We start from the raw sequence: 21,285 nt of genomic DNA on the forward strand, positions 1-21,285 counted from the left end.
AGACTTGCCCAAAGCCACACAGCATTTCCAGCTTTCCCCCCATCGAGAAAAGAACTCCCTCCCTGGTCCTGGAGAGGACAGCTTCCAAAATGGTGGAGGCTTTGACTCCCCACCCTTCCCTGCAGAGACTAGTGCCTAACAGCAAACTCCCTTCTACGGGAGCCCAACTCCAAGGGCCCCGGGGCAATGAGGGCACGGGCATGGGGGCAGGGCTAGGCTCAGGGCTGATGGACCACCCAGCCTCCTGCCCCCTACCCCGAAGTACACCCCCAAAAGGACAAAGTCTCATGGAATAACAAACCGATCATTTCCAAAACCTACCTTTGTGACAAGGTCAGCATGAGGCACCTGGAAGAGTCTGAAATGCAGACAAAAGAGAAAAAAGTTAAGATCCCTCAACATGGCACCATTAGCAAAGGAGGAGACCCCAACTGGTACCAAGCACAGCTCCCTTCAAGCACGTGACCCAAAGCCTCTGCCATTTTTAGGGGACAACCCACAGCCTCCTTCATCCCAGGTGTCTCAGCAACACGAGCCCCTGGGAGATTTACTCCATTTCCCAGAAAGAGCAGATGAGTGCAAAGGGCGACCCCTCCTGGCCACACAGTGCAGCGCAGGGGGAAGAGCTGGGAGCCCAAGGCCAGAGACTAGGAGCTCTGGCGCCCATGGATGCGGGACTGACTAGCTGAAGGAATCTCTGCCTCCATTTCTGTGTCTCAAAATGGGGATTATAACAGGGCAATTATAACCTTGCGGGGAGGTCAGTGGGGATCATCCGTGTTAGACCAGTGCCCAGCACAGGTACACAGAAGAACAGAGAACTCTTACTATCATCACCACTACTGTTACCATGTAAAATTCACCTTCATGTGGAGCTGAATTTACAGACACACCTTCTGTCCCATCATCACCCACAGAGTCTTCTTTAGAGCACTTATCACCATAGGCAATGATCTTCCTTGTGTGCTTACTTTTTGGTCACCCGTCTCCCCCACCAAAACACAAGCCCCATCAAGGCAGGCGTCCCCCTCCTCGTTCAGTAAGTGGCGCCTGGCCCCTGACTGGTGTATGGACGATCCCTGAAGATCTGCCCAGCTAGCCCCTTGTACAGAAAGGAAAGTTGAGATCCAGAGAGGAGAAGGGACTTGACCAAGGCAGGGCTCCCGGCTCCCAGCACATCCCACCCCTGCCCCTCTCCTGCAGACGGACTCTGACTACCTCTGGAAGGGAGCCGAGGGCAGCTGGGGTCCTCATCGGTGTCCCCACCCCCACTCTCACAGGGGCTCTCCAGAGCCGGGATCTGGGGTCCCCGGGGTTGCTGCTGCTGGTCTTGGCCACTGTCCTCGTCCGTGGGGCTGCCTTGCTCCCCCTCTGTGTCATAGGCCTCGGGAGCCAGGCTCAGCGAGGGCAGGGCTCCTTCCCCTTGGGGCTCCGAGGGGCCCAGCGACTCATCGGTGAACGTCAGCCAGGGGCCGAGCTCCGGGTTCAGTCTCCTGGAACGCCGCACGGGGCACACCGAGCTCTCCGGCTTCCTCCCCAGCTTGGTCCACGGCAAGCCTCTGCCCGGCCTTTTCCAGCCCCACTCTTCCTCCTCCTCCTCCTCTTCCTTTTCTTCCTCCTCCTCTTCCTCCTCCTCCTCCTCTTCCTCCTCCTGCTGCTGCCGCCTAGCCACCCGGCTGGCATGGCCTTTCGCCTCTAGCCGCAGAGGGCGCAGGCTGCGGCCAGGCCCGCTGCTCTTGGGTGAAGCTGCCACCCTCACCTCCTCCACGGGACACGGGCGGCCGGGGGAGGCCTGGCCGTCTCTGGGCCTGTGCTGGGGCCTGAGCGAGGCGTAGACGGGTGTGGCCAGGCGGTAGGGTTTGCTGACATCACAGAGGACATCTTGAGCCAGAAGTTCCCTCAGGATGGAAAACTTGGCCCACGTGGCTTTGGAGGGGGGCGAGGGCTGGGCCCAGGTTCTGGCCTGCTTGGGGGGGTTGGTGCAGGGCCGAGGGGCTGGCTCTGAGGCCGGCGTGGGCAGCTTCCTCGGGGGGAGGCAGTAGGTGTGCATGTAGCGGATAAGCTGCAGCACAGCCTGCATGTCCTCCGGGGGAATCTGGGCGCCGGAGCTAGCCCTGCCCCGTGCAGGGGAGTCCCAGGGAGAGGCTGGCACTGGCTGGGGGCTCAGGCGGTCCTTGCTCGGCTCCTCAACCTCCTTGGCGGGGAGCCGGGGAGGCAGGGGGGCTGGTGGCTGCAGGCCCCTCTCCGGGGAGTGGGCTTTCGCCTGGGGGCAGGATGGCCCCGAGGTGAGGTGCTTATGCAGTTCCGAACAGCTCCGGCTCTGAGGCTGCGTTGTGGGGGCCTTCTTCTCCTGGGCGCTGTCCACCTGGGGAGGAAGAGAGACCAGAGTGAGGAGGGAGGCCCGCCCTGCTCCTCCCCTCGGCCCCACCCCTGCGCCACTGGCTGGGCTCAGGAAGGTCTGGCCCTAGCTCCTACGTGTTCATAATACAGCTGCCAACTCCCCACGGCTCCCCCAAAAGAGACCCAGCTCCTTACTGTGTCTCCAAACCACGAGATCTGTTTCACGCAGTCACCACATAGAAAAAGCCCCCTTAGGTCAGGCCACGCCTCCCTGGTCCCTCCTCCAGCCCAGAGTCTGGCACTGCCTGGAACATGGGTGTGTGTGAGAGAATGTGAGGGGCTCTTTCTGGAACCCCAACCTGGCCTGGGTCTCATGAAGTGCCCAGCACACCAGGCACAAGGACTGCCTGAGGAGCCAGGAGGAAAGCTGGAAACTCCTAGAGAGAGCTGAAGGGTGCACCCCCAGCCCCAGCCACCGGGGGGCAGGATGGGTTTCAGGGCATGGGCAGAAATACCTTGACACAAGGCCGCTGACTTTTGGACCTGAGGCTGGTCCGGCGCCAGGCGGCCCCTTCCTTCTGGGAATCGGAGCCAGACGCTGGGGAGGATGTGGCAAGCAGGAGCTTCTGCAGCTGCGGGAGAAGCAGAGAGGAGAGAAGCTGGGCTGAGCCACAGCCGGAGGCCATGGAGGACAGAGAGGCTGAAGCCCCAGCGAGCCCCTCAGACTGACCCTGTCATCACAGGCCCTGGGAAGAACATAGCACAGGCATTCAATGACCTAGAGCTGTGGTCAGCAAAATGAGAGCCACATGTAGCTCTTTGGCCCCTTGAGTGTGGCTCTTCCACAAAATACCACATGTGGGCACGCACGTACAGTGCGATTGAAACTTCGTGGCCCATGTGCAGAAGTTGGTTTTCGGCCTGGGCGAGTCTATTTTGAAGAAGTGGTTCTAATGCCGAGCCTCACTCAAGGGGCCCAAGAGCCGCATGTGGCTTGCGAGCCGTGCTTTGTCGACCACTGATCTAGACTATGTTCCCAATATACAGAGTGGGGCGAAAGTAGGTTTCAAGTTGTTTGTATGGGAAGGAGCACCATAACGAACACATGATAATGATGATAATACAAGAATAAACTCTGCGTCTCATGTGCTCACAACTGGAGACCTGCTTTTGCCCCACCTGCACATCGTACTTGAACAGAGTGGGCAGACATGGCCCAAGATCTGGCTGGGTTTCTCAAAGTCACAGATAGCCTTCTTAGGTAATTCATTTTGAAAAGGGTTTACAATTTATTGGGATGCTGGTGTGTGTTTGGGGCGGTTAGACAATCAGCTCTCTGTACTTAATGCTATACACAGAGCGCCTCTGGCCTCCCGATGTTTCTACACAAGAGGAAGCATGTGACACTCCAGCTTGTCTGGCTTCCCTAGTTTTTCCATAAAAACTACGGAGACACTTACACGTCTGCACCCAGAGGGCAGGCACGCAACGTGTCACAGCCGAGCTAGCAGGGAGCTGAGTGCAACTGGAGCCCTACCGGAGATCCGATCTCGGCCACGGCCGTGAGCAAGCCAGGAAGTACGGCAGGTTTTTGCTAAAGCACCGAGTGTTTCCTTGGGGGTCATATCCCCCAGGTTGTCCCAACAAGGGGTGCCAAAGGCCCAGGAAGCAGAGAAAAGGCCATCCCACACTCCTGTAGGAGCTGGAGGATCCCCTTCTGGACCCCAAACCAACACACACACACACACACACACACACACACACCACACACACACACACACACACACACACACACACAGCTGTGATCTCTGACGTGGACAGGAAACGTTCTGTGGACTGGAGGAAAGGACCTGGTTCTGACCCAGCTCAGCCCAACTCAGCATGAGACTGGGGGCAAGTCCTTTCCCTCTCTGGGCCTTGTTTTCTCCATTGGAATAACAGGGACAGGTAGATTAACCTGAACCTTTCTTTTTCTTTTCTTTTCTTTTCTTTTCTTTTCTTTCTTTTCTTTTCTTTTCTTTTCTGTTCTTTCTGTTCTTTCCTTTTCTTTTCTTTTCTTTTCTCTTTTCCTTTCCTTTCCTTTCCTTTCCTTTTTTCTTTTCTTTCCTTTTTTCCCCCCACTCAGGAGTCTCTCTAAGAATATGCTAGAAGCTGCTGACTTCAGAAAAACACACAGGTTTGTAGAGGTCCGTGGGCCTTGGTTGAGCCAATGGTGGGCTCTCTGGCATCCGTGACTCCAGGTTAAGAACTGAGCGTGTGGACACCTCAGGGCCTTTCTAACTCGGACAGTGTTCTAGGAATCTGTTTCCCAGGTGCCTACCTCAGTGCTCGAAACACTGCTCAAAAACGCGTGGAATGAAGGCAGTCAAGGCACAGGAGGGAACTGTCTATGACCAGCAGGGGTCGCTCTCTGCCTCGCAGAGGTGTGGTCCTGCTCCAGAGCCCCACACAGAAATGGTGCGGAGAATTCCTTATTGTTACTAGTAATGGTCGTGCCAGAATCATGACTTAGAGAGCATTTACTGAGCAACATCTGAACACCGCCCAAGCTCCGTTCTAAGTGGTTTAGGTGTATTACCTACTGCCTTTGAGATAGGCACTTCACCTTACAAACCAGGAAGCTGAGTCAGAGAGGTGAAGGACACATTGGCGTTAAACGGTGGGGCGGGGATTCAAACCCAGGAGGTCTGATTCTGATCTTGCAGGAAGCAGGGCCCTCTTGTAGGAGCCACAATGTGGGACTGGACAAACCCATATGTCCATCACATCCAAGGTGCTTACTACATGGTTCACACTCCTTTGGGGAACTTAAAAGAAGGAACGGCGTCCTGGGTTCTCGTGTTCGCTAGCACCCCGACTTGCTGTGCCACAGAAGGGGCCCTCCCCCCTCTGGGTCAAAGGCCTTTCCAGCTCAAAACTCTCCAGGACCCAAGACCTCACCAATTCCATCAGGCGGATTTTCCGGGTCTCACCAGCCTCCAGTAGCCATAGCGCCAAGGAGCGGAGCGGGAAACAGGGGAGTGTAGCTGGACTTCACACCCCAGCACATCTTGGCATTTGTACCCTCAGCCTGAGTCAAGGGCAAATGCTATGAGCAACTCGAGGTCCAGACCCCGTTGAGGGGCTCATAAAAGCTGAGACCTTCTCCCCAGAAAGCTGTGACCCCATGTGCACATTCCCACATTCCCCATAGGCTCACATGGGGAGCATTCAACTTTTGCTGACGGAAGTACAAACCAGTCCAACCTGTTTGGAGGGCAATCTGGAAGTATCTGTCTAAACTGGGGGAAAAAACCAACCATGTCTCTGTAGACCCGAGAATTCCATTTCTAGGAAATGTATCCACTCACATGTGGCAAAGGCCACTGAGCCAGGGCAGTGACTACAGCACTGTAGCAATAAAGGGGTTGGAATAACATAAATATCCATCCACAAGGGGGCTGGTTACATAAGCCTTGGTATGTCTTTACATAGGAACACTATGCAGCCAAGAAAAAGGATGGACCAGAGCTGCCTGTACTCAGCTGAAAGCACTGCAGAGACACGCAGGTATGCTATGAAAGGCAAGGTGCAGAGCAGAATGTAACGCAGGCTCCCTGTGTGTAGTACAAAAATAAAAAAGTGGAAGAGGAATGTCACATAATAGATCCGTAACCACAGTACACTCCGGGGAATAGCGATCATGAGATAAGTAAGGAAGTTTTGCTTCTCACTGTCACATCTGCTTGATTTTTACTGTGGGTGTGTGCATAATATTTAGGGAAATGCTTGCATGTAATTTCAAGGTTTTACAACACAATGAAGGTCAATCCATGAAACCTCCAAGGGCCTACAGCTGTGTGTGAAGACTCTGAGGCTAGCCCAGCTGCACAGATGTAAAGGTGAGGCCCAGGAGGCCTCCCCTCCAGGCTGTCTTCTGTGAACCCCACTGCCCCTGAGGCACAGAGACATCTCCAGGGGCTGCAGTCGGTTTCCCAAAACCCACCATCCCTACAACCCTGCACCCCATCCCAGGCCACCGCCATCTCTTTGATTGGAAATAGGTTCTCACCAGGGAGAGCTCATCCACCTCTGGGGTCCTGGCCGGGGGGCTCTCCAGGGAGGGGCTGGGGGGCGCAGAGGAGGGGGCAGGTGACACTGAAGCGCAGGATGGTGTGTCTTCACCGTCCAGGGCCGGGAAGGCAGCCAGACCCACATCATCTTCGGGGATGTCATCCAGGGTCTTGGTGAGCGCCGCCAGGAGGGCCTCGTTCTCGCTGTCGATTATCTGAAGTCGGGAGCACGAACAGAGCAGAGGGGGAACACGGTTAGTCATGCCTTGGCTCGGCGGTCTTTACGGCAGAAGCCTGCTATGCACACGCAGCTGCGCCATCATCATCCTCCTGCCAGACCCTCATCTGGTTCTCACAGAATGCTGCCCAGGAAACGTGTTATCAACCCCAAGAATCTCAGGTGTTTGGGAGCAGCAGCAGGAGAGAGGACAATGGTCTTGTCCCCGGAGTCCCAGGCTGGGCTGTGCTCCCCCAAGACCTGTCCCCTCTGCCAAGGACAGCAGCTCTGCACCACAGCCTCAGCATTCAACCCTGGGACACAGCCCCGGCGCTGGTCTAGGCCCCTGGTAGCAGCATCCCAGCGGCTCTTCCCCTTGGGCCCAGGCAGGCAGGGGAAAGGCGACAAGGACAACCAGCTACCTTCTCCCGGCAGGTTCCCAGGGCCTGCATGCCTCACTCACTCACTCACAGAGAGGTGTTAGTGTGGTAGTTAGGGGTTGGGGCTCTGGAGCCAAGGCTGAATCCCAGAACCCGGACTTTTCAACTATGTGTCCTTAGGCAAGTTCCTTAGTTTTTTTCACCTGTCAAATGGTAATACCTACATCATAAAGTCATTGTTGAGGACTAAATAAGTTAACATATAAGTACTTATTACTGCCACCACCACCACAACTACTACTCACTACTTACTACTATAATTCATGTGGTAATGATGGTGATGATGGTGATGGTGATGACAGTGATGATGATGATGATGATGATGGTGGCGATGATGACATTGGTAGTGCTGATGATAATAAAGATGATGATGGTGGTGGTAGCACTGTTCTTTCCCCATCTCTTTCCTCCCTCCCTTCCCTAACACATAGGGACTGAATGGCTCTCTGTGCCTGGTGCTGTCTGGGCACTGGGGACACAACATGCTGAGACCGGGACAGCCCCTCATAAAGCTTACACTCCCGTGGAGAAAAGAGTTACGCCAGGAAACAAACAAGATCACTTCAGGGAGCGCGAAAGGCTGGGAAGAAGATAAAGGGAAGCCGTGCTGCAGAATAAGAACAGGGTGAAGATCCGCAGGTTATTTGGGGGGTCAAAGGAGGCTGCGCTGAGCAGATGACACCTACACGAGGAGTCCTGAAAGGTGAGAAGGCACCAGCCAGGCAAGAGGGGGAGGAACGAAGGTTCGAGGCAGAGGGAAAAGCAAGTACAAAGGGCCTGGGACAGAGAATTTGGCTTTGTAAATACTGCCCCACAACAACCTAATGGTGGGGTGCCATTCCAATCTCTGTCTTACAGTTGGGGAAACTGAGGCTTGTAGAGCTTGAGTGAGGTGTCCAGGGTCACACAGCAAATCCAGGACAGAGGCAGGGCACCGAGCACTCCACGCACAGATGAACCAGACCCTTCGTTCTCTGATGTCGAAGATGCACAGCAAAGAGGGCCAGGGAGCACAGTCCCAGCCCCCCAGCCCACGTCCAGGGGCCTGGACTGCGGAGCTCACCCTGCTTCTCGGCGAGGCAGCGAGGACCTCATTTAGTAATCCCTGGTCGCCGGGCCTGTTCTGGCAGCACAAGCTGTCACATGATGCCTCCCCCAGCACTCTTTCCCATCCCAGATCAGGCTGTTTATCCTTTCTTCAGGAAGTTCATCTGAAATACGCATCTCGTGACAGCCTTTTGGCCCCACTAAATCTGTTCCAGGCCTTGCAGCCGGAGCCGCAGCTGAGTGACTCGAAGGGGGGCATGGAGAGAAGAGAACAAACGTGTTTGTCATTTTTGGAACACAGCTAAGAATAAAAGAGAGGTCAAAAGGAGGTTTTCCTTGGGCCTGGCCCAAGCTCTGGGGATGGGGAGGGCCAAGGGTAGATCTGAACCCATGGACTCTGGCTCAAGAATGCAATGGAGCTCCCTTGACTCCTCCCCCTCACCCCACCCCCAACCCAAAGACCAGAGCCCCCCTGTTCCCAGAGCAATCTTGTCTAGCCTGATGGGGAGTTAAGGTCTTGGAACCTGGGGCTCAATGACCGCTCTTGGGGCTGCTCAGGGCTCTGATCTAAGCCTCACTGCTCTGCTGTAAAATGGGAAGCCATGATCCGTGGCCAGCCTCCCTCCAGTTCTACGAGGAAGGCAAGTCTGGAGGCCATGATGGGAAGCTCTTCCATGCCCAGAAGAATGGGAGGCACCCGGACAGATTTTTTGAGTGCACCCATAAAATGCATTCTGGCCACGATGGGAGACCGAGATTAGGGTTTCAAAGAATAGATTCTAGAGGAATGCTACTCAGAAATGATGTCATCAGGCACTGGAAGGAATGAGACTTCCCTTTCACAGAGATGCCCGATGGCCGAGATACTAGGAATTATCACGAATATCAGCGGACCCCTCCCGGATTGCACAGAGACCAGGGATGTCAACCACGTGACCTAAGCGCTTCCACTCCCGTTACTGCTAAGCAGGTGTGGCTGTTCCTTCCTCGCCAGCATCTCTCTTTGCACAGCCCCCCAGGCAACAATGGCCAGAGCCGCACAGGTGGCGCTCACAGGGAGACTTACTTCCTGTTCTTTTTAGGGTGGGGGAATGAAGGCCCAGGGAAGACATTTGTCGAGGTCACACAAGACAGCCAGTCAGAGGAGGGGGTGTGTGCCAGGCGCTGTGCTCAGATGGGACACAAAAGGGCAGAGACCTCAAGAAGGCCAACAGGTTGGCCTCAACAAAATAACTAACAAAAGGCCTCCACCATCTCCTTAGCCCTCCCTGAGAAAAAAAGGCTATTCCTGCTCACAGTGTCATCCCATCAGCCCTGGAGGGCAATATAGTACAGGGGCTGTGCCTCCCCACTCCCCTTCCTGGCCCATTAGCTCGGCTCCCCCAGCTCTGCTTGGAAACGGAGTGTAAATTAATGGAGAGTTAATCAGCGGAGGAAGGGATATTAATAGACGCAGCCCCACCCCCACCTTCCCGAGCTGATTTCAAGCTGGAGGAAAGGCGTCTGTACGGAATCTGGGGGAAACCTTCATTTTGGGCCTAGAGTGCTTGAAGGAATGTCACAGAACAGCATTTAGGCCTCAGGGCGGGAAGGACACGCTGAAATCCTATGTTGTCCTGGGAGGGGAAAAGGAGGAAAACTGAAGCCTAGGAAACCCAGGAAATTTGTTTCCCCCTTTTTTACTGGGAGTTGGTCCATAGATTTCATCTGAATCTAACTCTCCCCCAACAGATTAAGAACCACTGATGGAATCCATGTTCCCTCTTCATTGCTCACGTGGGGAAACTGAGGCCCAACCAAAGGAAGCTAGCTACTTGCCCAGGGCCACACGGCACAGCATGACAGAACAACAAAGCACCTGATTCCTCCAAAAATGCAACAAAGCACCTGATTCCTCCCCCCTCTGAGGGGTTGCCTGTGTGGCCCCAACTGTGGGCCCCGGGCAGACAGAGACGTGGTAGGCACGTCCCTGCCCCGGCAGTACCTGCCCCCGAGGCGTGGTCAAACCTGTCCTAGCAGCTTATTCTTCACTCTCCCAGTCTGTTTTCATAGCAGTGGTGTCATTTGACTGTTAGTTCACACCTGTGACCCAAGGCAGCACTGCTCTGAGTCCCACCAGCCGGTCGGTCGGTCAGTCGGTCGGTCGAGTGCAGAAGCTGCACCAGCTAGTGGCAGGAGGGGGAAGGACCTATGGCCCCCGAGTCCCTGCTCAAGGTTGTGGACCGGCTCACACCTGGCCCTTGGTAGGAAAGAAACATTACAATCGGTGCCTTCCTACGACTGAGTCCTGACAGTGGGTGAGGACCCACACAGACAAATAAATTGCTATTTGTCCTCCCAGAAGCTTGAAGTCTAAAGAACACATATAAACACACACGTGTGCACACATATGCGTGCGCGCACACACATGCGTGCGCGCACACACACACACACACACACACACACAGGATACAAACCCACGAGGGGAAGCAGCTGACCAGCTTCCTTGGAAGGAGGCAACATGAGAGCTGGGCACTGAAGGATGCAGTCAGTTGGTAAATATGTATTAAGCCTGAGGAAGTGCCAGGCTCTGTGCAGAGCGCTGGGACTGTAACAATGCACGATGTCATCAGGTCCCCATGGTCCTGGGGCCGATGAGGGGGCAGGGCGGGAATCAGGCTCCAATCACATAACCACAGGCACAGAGGCGCATCAGTGTATAATGGGTGGAGCTGGCCTACTTTTGGGAGCAGGTGGGGAGCACAGGCCAGCAACGGGGAGAGGGGCTGGGTGGGCAGAGGTTCTGCTTAGTCCTAAGCATCTGTGAGGCTTCTGCCTTCCTTGCCAGCTGGGACTGGGGGGCCACACCAATCTGACTTGTGTCTGAGACCATGTCATGCACATAGTAGGACTGTGGCAGGATCTCTGAGACCATGTTATGCACATAGTAGGACCGTGGCAGGATCTTGCTAGTGGGACCGGCCAATCTCTGAGTAAGCATGGGATGGTCTCCTTGCAGCATTTAAATCCCCCACACATACAAGCATTTTCTGGAAGTTGGCGCCCTCTGAGGGAGGGAGCAGCATAGCGTAGGTCTCATTCCCTTTGTTCACCTACAGAATGAAGGTCACCAGATGGAGCCAGACCTGGAGTCCAGCCCACTGGTCCTCATGGGGTTGGCAGAGAGGCTGGGTAGCAGTGAGGGGTATGGGTTCTTAGGTTAGTCTACACCTTGACCCTTCCTAGCTGTGGGACATTGGGCAAGTTATCGATACTTAACCTTTCTCAGAGTCACTGTCCTCACCTGTAAAATGGGTTATTAATACTTGTATATCAGAATAGCCTGGGGGGAAATTAAACTCCTTACGTTAGCCCACAGACCCTGCATGATCTGGCCCTGCTGATCACTCTATCTCCTGGTCTCCCCTTAGCTTCTACCCCTCAGCCCTTCTGTTCCGGCTCCCCAGCTCTGCACTTACTGTTTCCTCTGTCCCTGCTGTTTGGTCTCCACGAGGCTCCTCCTCCCCACCGTTGAAGCATCTCCTCCCTGAGGCCTTCCCTGATACCCCATCTTTAGAACCCCTTCTCATCCCAGTTCATTTCCTTTTGGGCCCCCAGAGCAATGACCACAGTTTCTTTACGTGTCAGTTGATCCAGGATCCCTCTCCCCTCCAGGCTGCTCCGTGCACTGATGAACACAGTGCCTGACTCACAGAGGCAACGAGATCACCTCCCGGACCCTCTGAGGTGACGCTATGGCGCACCTGCATGGCAAGTGGTACATAGGCTGCTGCTGTTACTACCACAGTGCCAGGCAGGCGCAGGAAGCCAGGTCTTTCCCCCCAGTCTTCATGGGGAGCACACTTCAAGGAGAGAATCATGAACTTGAATGTACCCATCACCTAGCCTCAACAAACACGCCAATCTCCTTTCATCCGTGACCCTCCAGGTCACCAACACACCCACACGCGCAAATGCACGCCGGGCTTGCTGTATTCATTTTTGTGTGGGAGTTCATTGGAGCCAAACGGATGGCCTATGCCAGGAAGCAAGATCTCAAATGCTCCTGGGCTTGCTTTATTCTGAAGCAAACCTCAGACATCCTAGTATTCCACGTGAGAATGCTTCTTAAAGGAAACATCACCCAGTACGTGCGCCCGGGGTTGGGAGCATATGTATACACAGTGGTTCTCAGAACTGCCTCTTTTAAAGACCCTCTGGGCTCCAGTTAAAAAACGGAGGTAACTGTACTTACGTCTGAGAGTTGTTCGGAGAATTAAGTGAATTAATATACGCAAGCAGGGCAGTCCTGCTGCAGAGCAGCTGCTCAGTAAATGTGAGGCATTCCCCTTACGGCACCATCGTGGCTATAAAGCCCTGGCTTGGGAGGCAGGCAGACTGGGTTTGAAGCTAGCTCGTTACTGACTAGGTAAACGGCCCTGGCGACATGCCTTCAACCCTCTGAGCCTCAGTTTCCTCATCTGCAAAATGGGGAAATAATTATGCCTGCCTCACAGGATAGAGAAGAGAACTGAGTGAGATATCACAGGGAAGGGAGAACGTGGAACCTGCCCTGTCCCGCAGAGGGACTGGGTTCTGATTGGGATTGGGGGTGGGAGAGTGGGGAGCATCCCAATGAGGGAGCAGCTTTTCCCAACCTTCACTTTCCAGAGGCCTGGCAAGGATGAGAGCTGCTGAAGATCAAGTGCAGATCCAGGGCAAGAGACACAGTCCTAAGAAGAGCAAATGCAGAAGAAGGTGGTGCGAGCAGAGCCAGGTTTTCAGGGGCAGAGAGGGCCACGCGGGGCAGGGACAGCTGCTCGAGAGGTCATACCTGGAAAAGCTCCTGGTCCTCGGGGCTGTACTGGCTGGGCTCAGTGTCCGAGCTCTCAGGGCACCACTGCAGCTCCCCGAAGCAGGTGGCCGAGTCGAAGTCACTGACATCCAGCTGGGAGAGGTCAAGCTCGGGAAAGTCAGCGCAGAGTTGCTCCTCCTCGGACCCCACATCCTGAGGAGACAGGAAGGAGGGAGGCTGGTCAGAGCTGAGCCTGGCTAACCCCAAGCGGGGACCATCCTGCTCATGATGCTGCCAGTCCGGACCTCCAGCCGCCAAGGCCACTTTGCCAAATGACCAAGAAATGTCAAGTGCTGCCCACTCTCTTGCATCTTTCGAATGTACCAGGAGCGAAGCCAGGCCCTGGCAGCACTATCCTGCCCGCTGTGCTCTCCCCTTCTCCTCTGCACTCCTCTATATTTCTCAAGGCCCTGCCCACGTAGCACATCTTTTCTCTTAGCAGCAATGTTTTGCTGAAAACTTTACGAGGACCTGTAAATAGGGTCCTACTCCTTTCCATGCCTGCCCCCAGCTGGAAAAAGATTTCTGGAAGACAACAATCCCTCCATATCCTATATAATAAAAAGGTAATATGCAAATTGACCATCACTCCAACACACAAGATGGCCATCCCCATGTGGACACAAGATGGCTGCCCCCATGTGGACACAAGATGGCCAGCAGGGGAGGGCAGTTGTGGGCAATCAGGCCTGCAGGGGAGGGCAGTTGGGGGGGACCAGGCCTGCAGGGGAGGGTAGTTAGGAGGGACCAGGCTGACAGGAGAGGGCAGTTGGGAGCAATTGGGCTGGCAGGGGAGCAGTTAGGTATCAGTCAGGCTAACAGGGGAGTGGTTAGGGGATGATCAGGCTGGCAGGCAAAAGCTGTTAGGGGCAATCAGGCAGGTGGGCAGGCAAACAGTTGGGAGCCAGCAGTCCTGAATTATGAGAGGGATATCCCAGGATCGGGCCTAAATGGGCAGTCGGACATCCCTAGAGGGGTCCCAGATTGGAGAGGTTGCAGGCTGGCTGAGGGACACCCTCTCCCGCCTGCATGAATTTTGTGCACCAGGCCTCTAGTTAATAATGAAGCAACAAACATCGCAATAATCATAATGGCAGATGCTATCAAGTGAGTACTATGTTGTGGACAAACACACACCCCTGTTCCCAGGGACTTTACAGGAATATCTGTGAAGCCTAAAATGTAGAAGACCACCCATCATTAGACAACAGGTAAATAAAACCAGTATCACCTGTATCATGGCATCTTATGGTGCTGTTGAAGAGAATGAGGTAGCTGTATAGACTCTTTAAGACATGTTAGACAAGAAATTAAACTGCAAAATATCCGTAGGCATTCCACATGTGTAAAGAGAAAAGCCAGGCTACACGTTTCTCTGGGTACCATAGCACGTATGCAGCACACAAGAAAAGGTCTGGAAGGCCCTGAGCCCACAGCACTGCCTGAACCAGTGCTTCTCAAAGGGCGGTCCCACGACCGGCAGAGGCAGCAGCAGCTGGACCATGTTAGAAATAACGCAGGTTCTCAGGCCTAACCCCACACCCCTCCCTCACCCCGAATCAGAAGGCAAGTGCTTTCTCACCCCCATCTCCCAAGTCTAACAGTTACCAATAGGAGGGCTCCTGCCGATTTGACACTGAAATGGAATATTATAGGCCCAGGGGTCTAGCGGACCTGAATCATGCCCCCGTCAGCCGCGGTGAAACCCTGAGCCAGTCCCTTCACCTCCATATCTCAGCTGCCTCACCTGTAAAATGGGAACCCCCTGCCTGCCTCATAAGGTGAAGACGAAAGAGCGGTATAGGCTGGCATGGCAAGTGCTCAAGCAATGGTAACTCACAGCAATAGTAACAAATTTTTTTAAATAATAAAAAAAATAGCATTTCATGGCAGGCAGTGGGGCCAGAACTGCATGCGAGGAAAAAAAAAAAAAAAAAAAAAAAAAGAGCTTATGTGACAGGAGAAATAGGTTTGGTAAGGCCTTTTCCTTAATTGTTCCCACTTACTGGGCCTCATAAATTATGAATAAATGTATATTATTAGCTCAACTTGACACAGGAAAAAGGCTTTTATTCGAATTTAGGTCAAATGTCTTAATTGGCATTTTGCGAGAATCTGGCATGCATGGGTTAGTAGCACCAGAGCAAACTTCTCTTGAGTGGCCGTCCCCTCCTCAGGCCAGGGAGCACGGTGCTCGGGCAGCCTCTGCCTCCAGGGGCAGCTCCAGCCACGCAAGCCCTCCACCTGCCCAGCCTTTCTCCAGCCCACACGCATTCAACAACCACGAATATGAGCACCGTGTCACCCAGGCCCTGCCAACACCCTGGCCACCATGCCACTGCCGGGTGGGTTCTCAGCCCCCTCTTGGGGACTTCCTTAGAGGGACGGCTGGTTTGGTTTTAGTGTTGGGCTGTGATGAAGTCTACAATATTTGTAAGCCTTTGTGTGGGCATATGTCTTATTTTTTCTCTTGGGTAAATACCTAGGAGTGGACGTGCTGGGTTCCATGGTAAGTGCTTGTGTGGCTTACAAAAGCTACAACTTGTTTTCCAAAGAGGTTGTACCACTGGGCATCTATCAACGGTGTGAGGGTTCCAGTTGCTCTACACCTTCACCAGCACTGGGCACTGCCACTCATTTTAATGGTAGCCATGCGAGTGGGTGCACTTAGGAAATGCTGTGAGCCAGGCACAGGGACACAGAAGACTCGGTTCATTCCTTCAAATGGGGGGACATCTTTGTGAGGGAAGAAAACACATCAATATTTCATTACAGATCATGGTAGTGCTGCTGAAGCAAGCCAGGTGCGCTGATGGAGGCTAACAAGGTGGGTATCTATCTTACTTTTTGGGTAGGGGGGTGGGAGGGTCAGGAAAGGCTTCCGGAGGAGCTGGTATCTGAGTGGACACTGGAAGGAGGAGCCAGGTGGTGGAAGAGGCAGGAAGAACGTTCCAGGCAGAGGGCCCAACAAAGGCAGAGGCCCGAGCAGGGACCAAGCCCAGAGCATGAGGCACTGACCAGATGCCTTCAGAGAGGCAGGTGGAGGCGGGTCAGGTAGGGATTGTGAAAGATTTGGGGTTTGCTCCAAGCACGATGGGGGACCAGCTTAGAAGCAGGCAGATGGGTTCGGCTGGCACAGCATCCAAAGAAGGGCAGGAGGGACACAGGGGGGCCTGTGGGGTAGGCGCAGGGCCTGGCGCAGAGACACAGGGTGCTGGCAGCAGGGGCATCCCTGGCCAGCAAAGCCCCAGCAATAACCTCTGTGGGGAGCTATTCCTTTATGTTCAGGTCCCTGTCATCCCAGGAACAGAGCACCTGGCTCTGTAGGACTTGCTTCCTGAGGCTGAGAAATAACTTTATCAGCAGATTCCCAGACAGGCCAGGAATGAACAGCCCTGAGAGGCTGTCCAGGCGAGTTATTGTGGACAATGTGGGCTTCAGAAGCCCCTTCAAGAACCAAACAAAAGCGATGGAGAGCTTCGACGCTCTCCGTGGAATACGTGTGTGCGGTGCACACGTGTGCAAGGAATTGGTACTTAGCTTGTAAACCTTCAGAGATGCTGCCTAAGAACTCCTGTCTCCCTCCTTCACTCTGCAGACATGGGAACTGAGGCCCACGGAGGATAATGGATTCACTCAGGGTCACCCAGTGAGTATCCTTCCCATCAAAATCATGTCACCTCCTTTAACACCCATAAAACGCCCATGACCACTGCCCTTATTGATCACCCATAGCAGCTCGATACACTCCAAGTGTGTCCAGGACATAAAAATGCAGAAACCTCAGCTCTGCGGCCTTGCTGGTGAGGGCTGAGGCCGGTCTGGCGAAAAACCTTTAAGCACTGTGTGAGCAGTGATCTCCCAGCCGGCTCCATATTTGGAGGTTTCTGAAGGGGCACCAGGATGACCCAGTTCTCTCAGAAAGGTTTGATTTGAGGCCCGGCCGCCTGTACTCCACCACCCCCCCCCCCCCGCCCCCCCCCCCCCCCCCCACCCCCCGTGGAACTGGGAGGTCACAGCACAGGCCCAAGCTATTATTGAGCGCGCACTGCCTGCTTAGGGCCACACGGAGGGCAGTGCAGGCATCTTCCTATCAGCTTCTAAGAACAACCCTTCAGGGCAGGTGTCCCATCCCCACGTGACTAATCAGGAAACTCGGAGATGGAGTCACTAGTACGAGCTTGCCCGCCCGGGCTGGAACAGAAATGGATGGCCTCACAGCCCCGAGGCCAGAGGACGGAGATCCAGGTGTTGGCAGGGTTGGCTCCTTCTGAGGCCTGTCTCATGGGCTCGAGGACAGCTATCTTACCCCTCTATTCATTCCCATGGTTTTCCTCTGTCTGCCTGTCCCGGTGTCAAATGTCCCCTTTTAATAAGGAAACCAGTCATACAGGATTAGGTACCACCCTTGTGACCTCGTTCTAACTCGATTACCTCTGTAGAGACCCTATCTCCAAGTAAGGTCCCATTCTGAGGTCCTAAGGTCTTTTTTTGGAGGGCACGATTCTACCCATAGCACCCAGGATCACGGAAAGGTGAAGCTGAGGTTCAAACCCAACTCTCTTGGCTCCCTACATAGCCTGCTATCACCCTACATCCTGCTTCTGAACGTGAGAAGGAACATTCAAGTTCATTTATTCCCATTCGGAGATGGGGAGACAGAGCTTCAGACGAGGGCTGAGAAAGACCCAAGTCTCACCGCAGGTTCAGGGCTGAGCAGGACAGGTGTGGGGCTGGATATGCTATACTGTGCACCGGCCTCACCTGGACAGCCCCTCCATTCCTCAGCTCCTCCTACCCCCCCCCCCCCAGGTCTGCTCACACCCCTGCCATGGGACCCATCTGGTTGCTGGGCCTTCCGCACCCATTTTCCCAGCAACACCACACCCTGCTCAGATAAGGACCGTGGCTGCCCCAAGCCAGGGAGATAAATGCCCCTGGCAGTGAATTAATGGTGCTTCATCCAGATTCACGTAAGTGGCTTCCTTGGAAGCCCGCGTATCTTGGTGGAAATCGATCTCCTGCTTAAGAAAGAATGCATCTCCCAGAGAAATTGGTGGCTCCACTTTCCTGACTGCAATCAGCAGATCGCCTCGGTGAGTGCCTGGCCCAGCGAGCATTTTCTGAGTTACTGAGTGGAAAGAAGCAAGAGGGGGAGGAGCGGCTACAGGGACAGAGCTTGGCTCCTGGGTCTGTCCCTACTCACGCTGCAGCCTTCCATGAGTCACCGCCTCAGTCGGGTTCTCGCTGCCCCTTCTGGAACAGAGCACGTCAAACAGACAGACCATATGGGCCCTTCTGAACGTGTCTAATCTCTGAGATCCACACAGGCTTAGAGGAAATGTTGAGGTAAAACAGCATTTAATGAACAAATAATTTGCAGAGGGAAGTCAGTGGTGCAGAGAGGACTGTCTTGGAGCGGAAAGAGGCCTAGACAAGGAGGACAAAGAACCAGCCCCTGGCTTTGCACGAACACTAGTCCTTTGAGGTCAGGATATACCTTTTGCTGCCTCAGTTTCTGCTGACAAAACGGGGAGGAAAAAAGTCTCCTACCTCACAGGGTTTTTACAAAGATAAGGTATCCAGCAATGACGGTCAGATACAGCACTTGCAGGTGACATTCAAGTGACATTCACAGCCATGGTCTCATTGGTACCTGCCCAAGATGCAGGAAGCAGTCAATGGTCGGCATCCCCATTTGACTGATGGGAAAATGGGGGCTCTCAGAGGGTCACTGCTTCTCTCTAATATATCTTCTGACCCTTCCCCTCAGTCCTAAACCTACTGGTTCTTTTATCCTGTTCCCTTCAACCTCCACCAACCCCCCAACCCCTGTGTCATCAGCGCTCACAGTATCTGTCGAGTGATCATGACTCTATTTCCTGCTGAGCCTGAGCCTGCCCAACATGGAGCCTTAGCAGCCACTACTCATCGATTAGGCCTGGCCTGGCCTGGCCCTGGGGCCCGGTGACTTGCCTTCTAGGAAGGAAGTGAGGTGTATTCATGAAGCCCCCACAAAGCCATTTCATTATACAATTTTCTCCTCCCCCACCCATTGCCCTTCCCCCACCCAAGCCACCATACCCCTCTACCCGGGAGGTCCACGTAAGCACAACCTGGCTGATTTATGTCCTTCATCCAAGGACCACCCCTGGTTGGGTTGGTTCAGCGGTGATGGGTGGGAGCACCAGGAATTTGCTGGAGCATTTGGACAAGGGGGCCGGAGAGGCGGGCAGTCATCCTTGTCACCAGCCACGAAGAGCCTGACTAAGAGCGAAGCCAGCACGGGAAACGCAGAGCCACGACGCGGAGAGAGGTAGGCTCCCCACATTAAACAAGTAACTTACACACCTGGATCCAACTGTGCCCGAGCCAGGCTGGTGCCCATGCTCTGCGGTTTGTGAGTAAATTTCCTTTCTAGGTTACATGCCAGTTGGAGTTTCTGCTGCCTATCAGTGAAAAAAGTTGTGACTAATTCATCTCTCTTACGTTAAAAACAAAAACAAAAATGAAAAAACCCTCAAAACTGGTTTGAATCAGCGATAGAGCAAAGGCCTGCGGACTGAAAAGGTCCCAGGTTCGAATCCGGTCAAGGGCATGTGCCTTGGTTGCAGGCACATTCCCAGTAGGGGATGTGCAGGAGGCAGCTGATGGATGATTCATCGATGTTTCTAACTCTCCATCCCTCTCTCTTCCTCTCTGTGAAAAATCAATAAAATATATATTTTTAAATATATTTTATTTATTAACTTAGTTAAATCTATTAACTTAGTTGAAAACTTCTAAAGAGGCTTCTAGGAGAATAGCAAGGAAAGTAATTGGTCTTAGTTCCCACAGAAATACTTAGAGCATCCTCTGAAATAAGACTCGGGAATCCTCGACACCAGGTTCGCTCCAGAAAAATTGAGTAGAAAACAGAGGGGCCCTGAGCCCAGCTTAGAAGAGCAAGAGCCTGTACTTAGAGACGGACCAGACCGTTGAAAGGATCTCCCACAAAAACACGCACACACCAGCCTGACATTCAAGACCTTCCTCACGTGGAAGCATCTGGCCCCACACCTGCCCGCACAACCTCGGGGTGCTCAGCCCTTCACAGCGGGGCCCCAAGCCCCAGCTGTGCCGCTGTGAGGCCACCCCACAGAGGGCCGCCAGGTCTGGTGATAGTGGGTTCTCCAGTCTAGAGAGCAAAATGGGGTGCAGTGTTCAGAACGAAGCTACAAAACCAGGCCAGATCCAGCCAACCAGAGAGGATGGCCTGTTGCCAGTGACCTGGGCGGGACAGCTCTGCCTGGGAGGCAGGGCAGCAGGATGGAGGAAGTTGGGGTCCCAGTGCTGTGACATGCCAAATTGGCCCTGGGACATTCACCTCTGATGTGACAGAAGAAGTACTTGGAGCTTGTTGAACTTTGTGGTCATTTGGGGGTGAGGGGGGGAGTGAGGGGGTGAGGTGTGTTCTGTTATTTGCAGCCAATGCTAATCCTAACCAGGCCCCCTCTCAGGCCTTTGGTACAGCGGAAGCCCCCCTGACCAGCCTCCACCGGATCAACCAGCCCGGTTAAGCACCTCCTCCATCTCCCCAGTAAACACGTCCAAGGTGACCTGGAGCCGCAGGAGATGCTCTAGGTCGCCCACACATCTGCTCCCACCACTGGGTTGTTTGTTTACTGAGAATCAGTTGTGTTTCTTCCCAAACCCATCGATTACTATAATTACAAAAATATAATTAAATGGTTCATACACAGAAAATACGAGCACAAAAGAAGTGATTTCAACGGAAACTACGTGGAAGGCTGTGGAAGATTTCAATAAAGTTGAGATGCTTTTAAAAACAAGCAAACAAACAAACAAACAAAAGAGTGTTGTGTCCAGCTGGTGTGGCTCAGTGGTTGAGCATCGACCTATGAACCAGGAGGTCACGGTTCCACTCTGGATCAGATCACATGTCCGAGTTGTGGGCTCAGTTCTCAATCGGGGGGGAGATGCAAGAGGCTGCCAATGATTCTTTCTCATCATTGATGTTTCTATCTCTCTCTCCCTTCCTCTCTGAAATCAATGAAAATGTATTTTAATACTTTTTTTTTGATTTTTTATAGAGAGGAAGGGAGAGGGATAACGAGTTAGAAACATCAATGAGAGCAACATCGATCAGCTGCCTCCTGCACAGCCGTGCCCCCCCTCCCCCCCACTAGATATAAGCCTGTAACCAAGGTGCATGCCCTTGACCAGAATCAAACCTGGGACCTTTCAGTCCACAGGCTGAAAATGTATTTTAAAAAATAAATATAATATGCCCTAACTGGTTTGGCTCAGTGGATAGAGGGTCGGCCTGTGGACTGAAGGGTCTCAGGTTTGATT

General features: G+C 53.7%; 1 protein-coding gene across 2 annotated transcripts in view; it reads right to left on the reverse strand.

Moving 5' to 3' along the window:
• The window catches only part of PPARGC1B (PPARG coactivator 1 beta), a 96,409-nt gene that overhangs the window by 12,406 nt on the left and 62,718 nt on the right, over positions 1–21,285 (reverse strand). For both annotated transcript variants that reach the window (XM_036423439.2, XM_045576833.1), the window contains exons 2-6: positions 12,910–13,083; positions 6,392–6,607; positions 2,856–2,972; positions 1,219–2,365; positions 322–358 (exon numbers count right to left, since the gene is read on the reverse strand). In XM_036423439.2, the coding sequence (XP_036279332.1) occupies positions 322–358; positions 1,219–2,365; positions 2,856–2,972; positions 6,392–6,607; positions 12,910–13,083 (1,691 nt within the window). The remainder of the gene's footprint in view (positions 1–321; positions 359–1,218; positions 2,366–2,855; positions 2,973–6,391; positions 6,608–12,909; positions 13,084–21,285) is intronic.

The sequence above is a fragment of the Pipistrellus kuhlii genome, unplaced genomic scaffold, assembly GCF_014108245.1.
Source record: "Pipistrellus kuhlii isolate mPipKuh1 unplaced genomic scaffold, mPipKuh1.p scaffold_m20_p_8, whole genome shotgun sequence".
Classification (NCBI taxonomy): Eukaryota; Metazoa; Chordata; class Mammalia; order Chiroptera; family Vespertilionidae; genus Pipistrellus; species Pipistrellus kuhlii.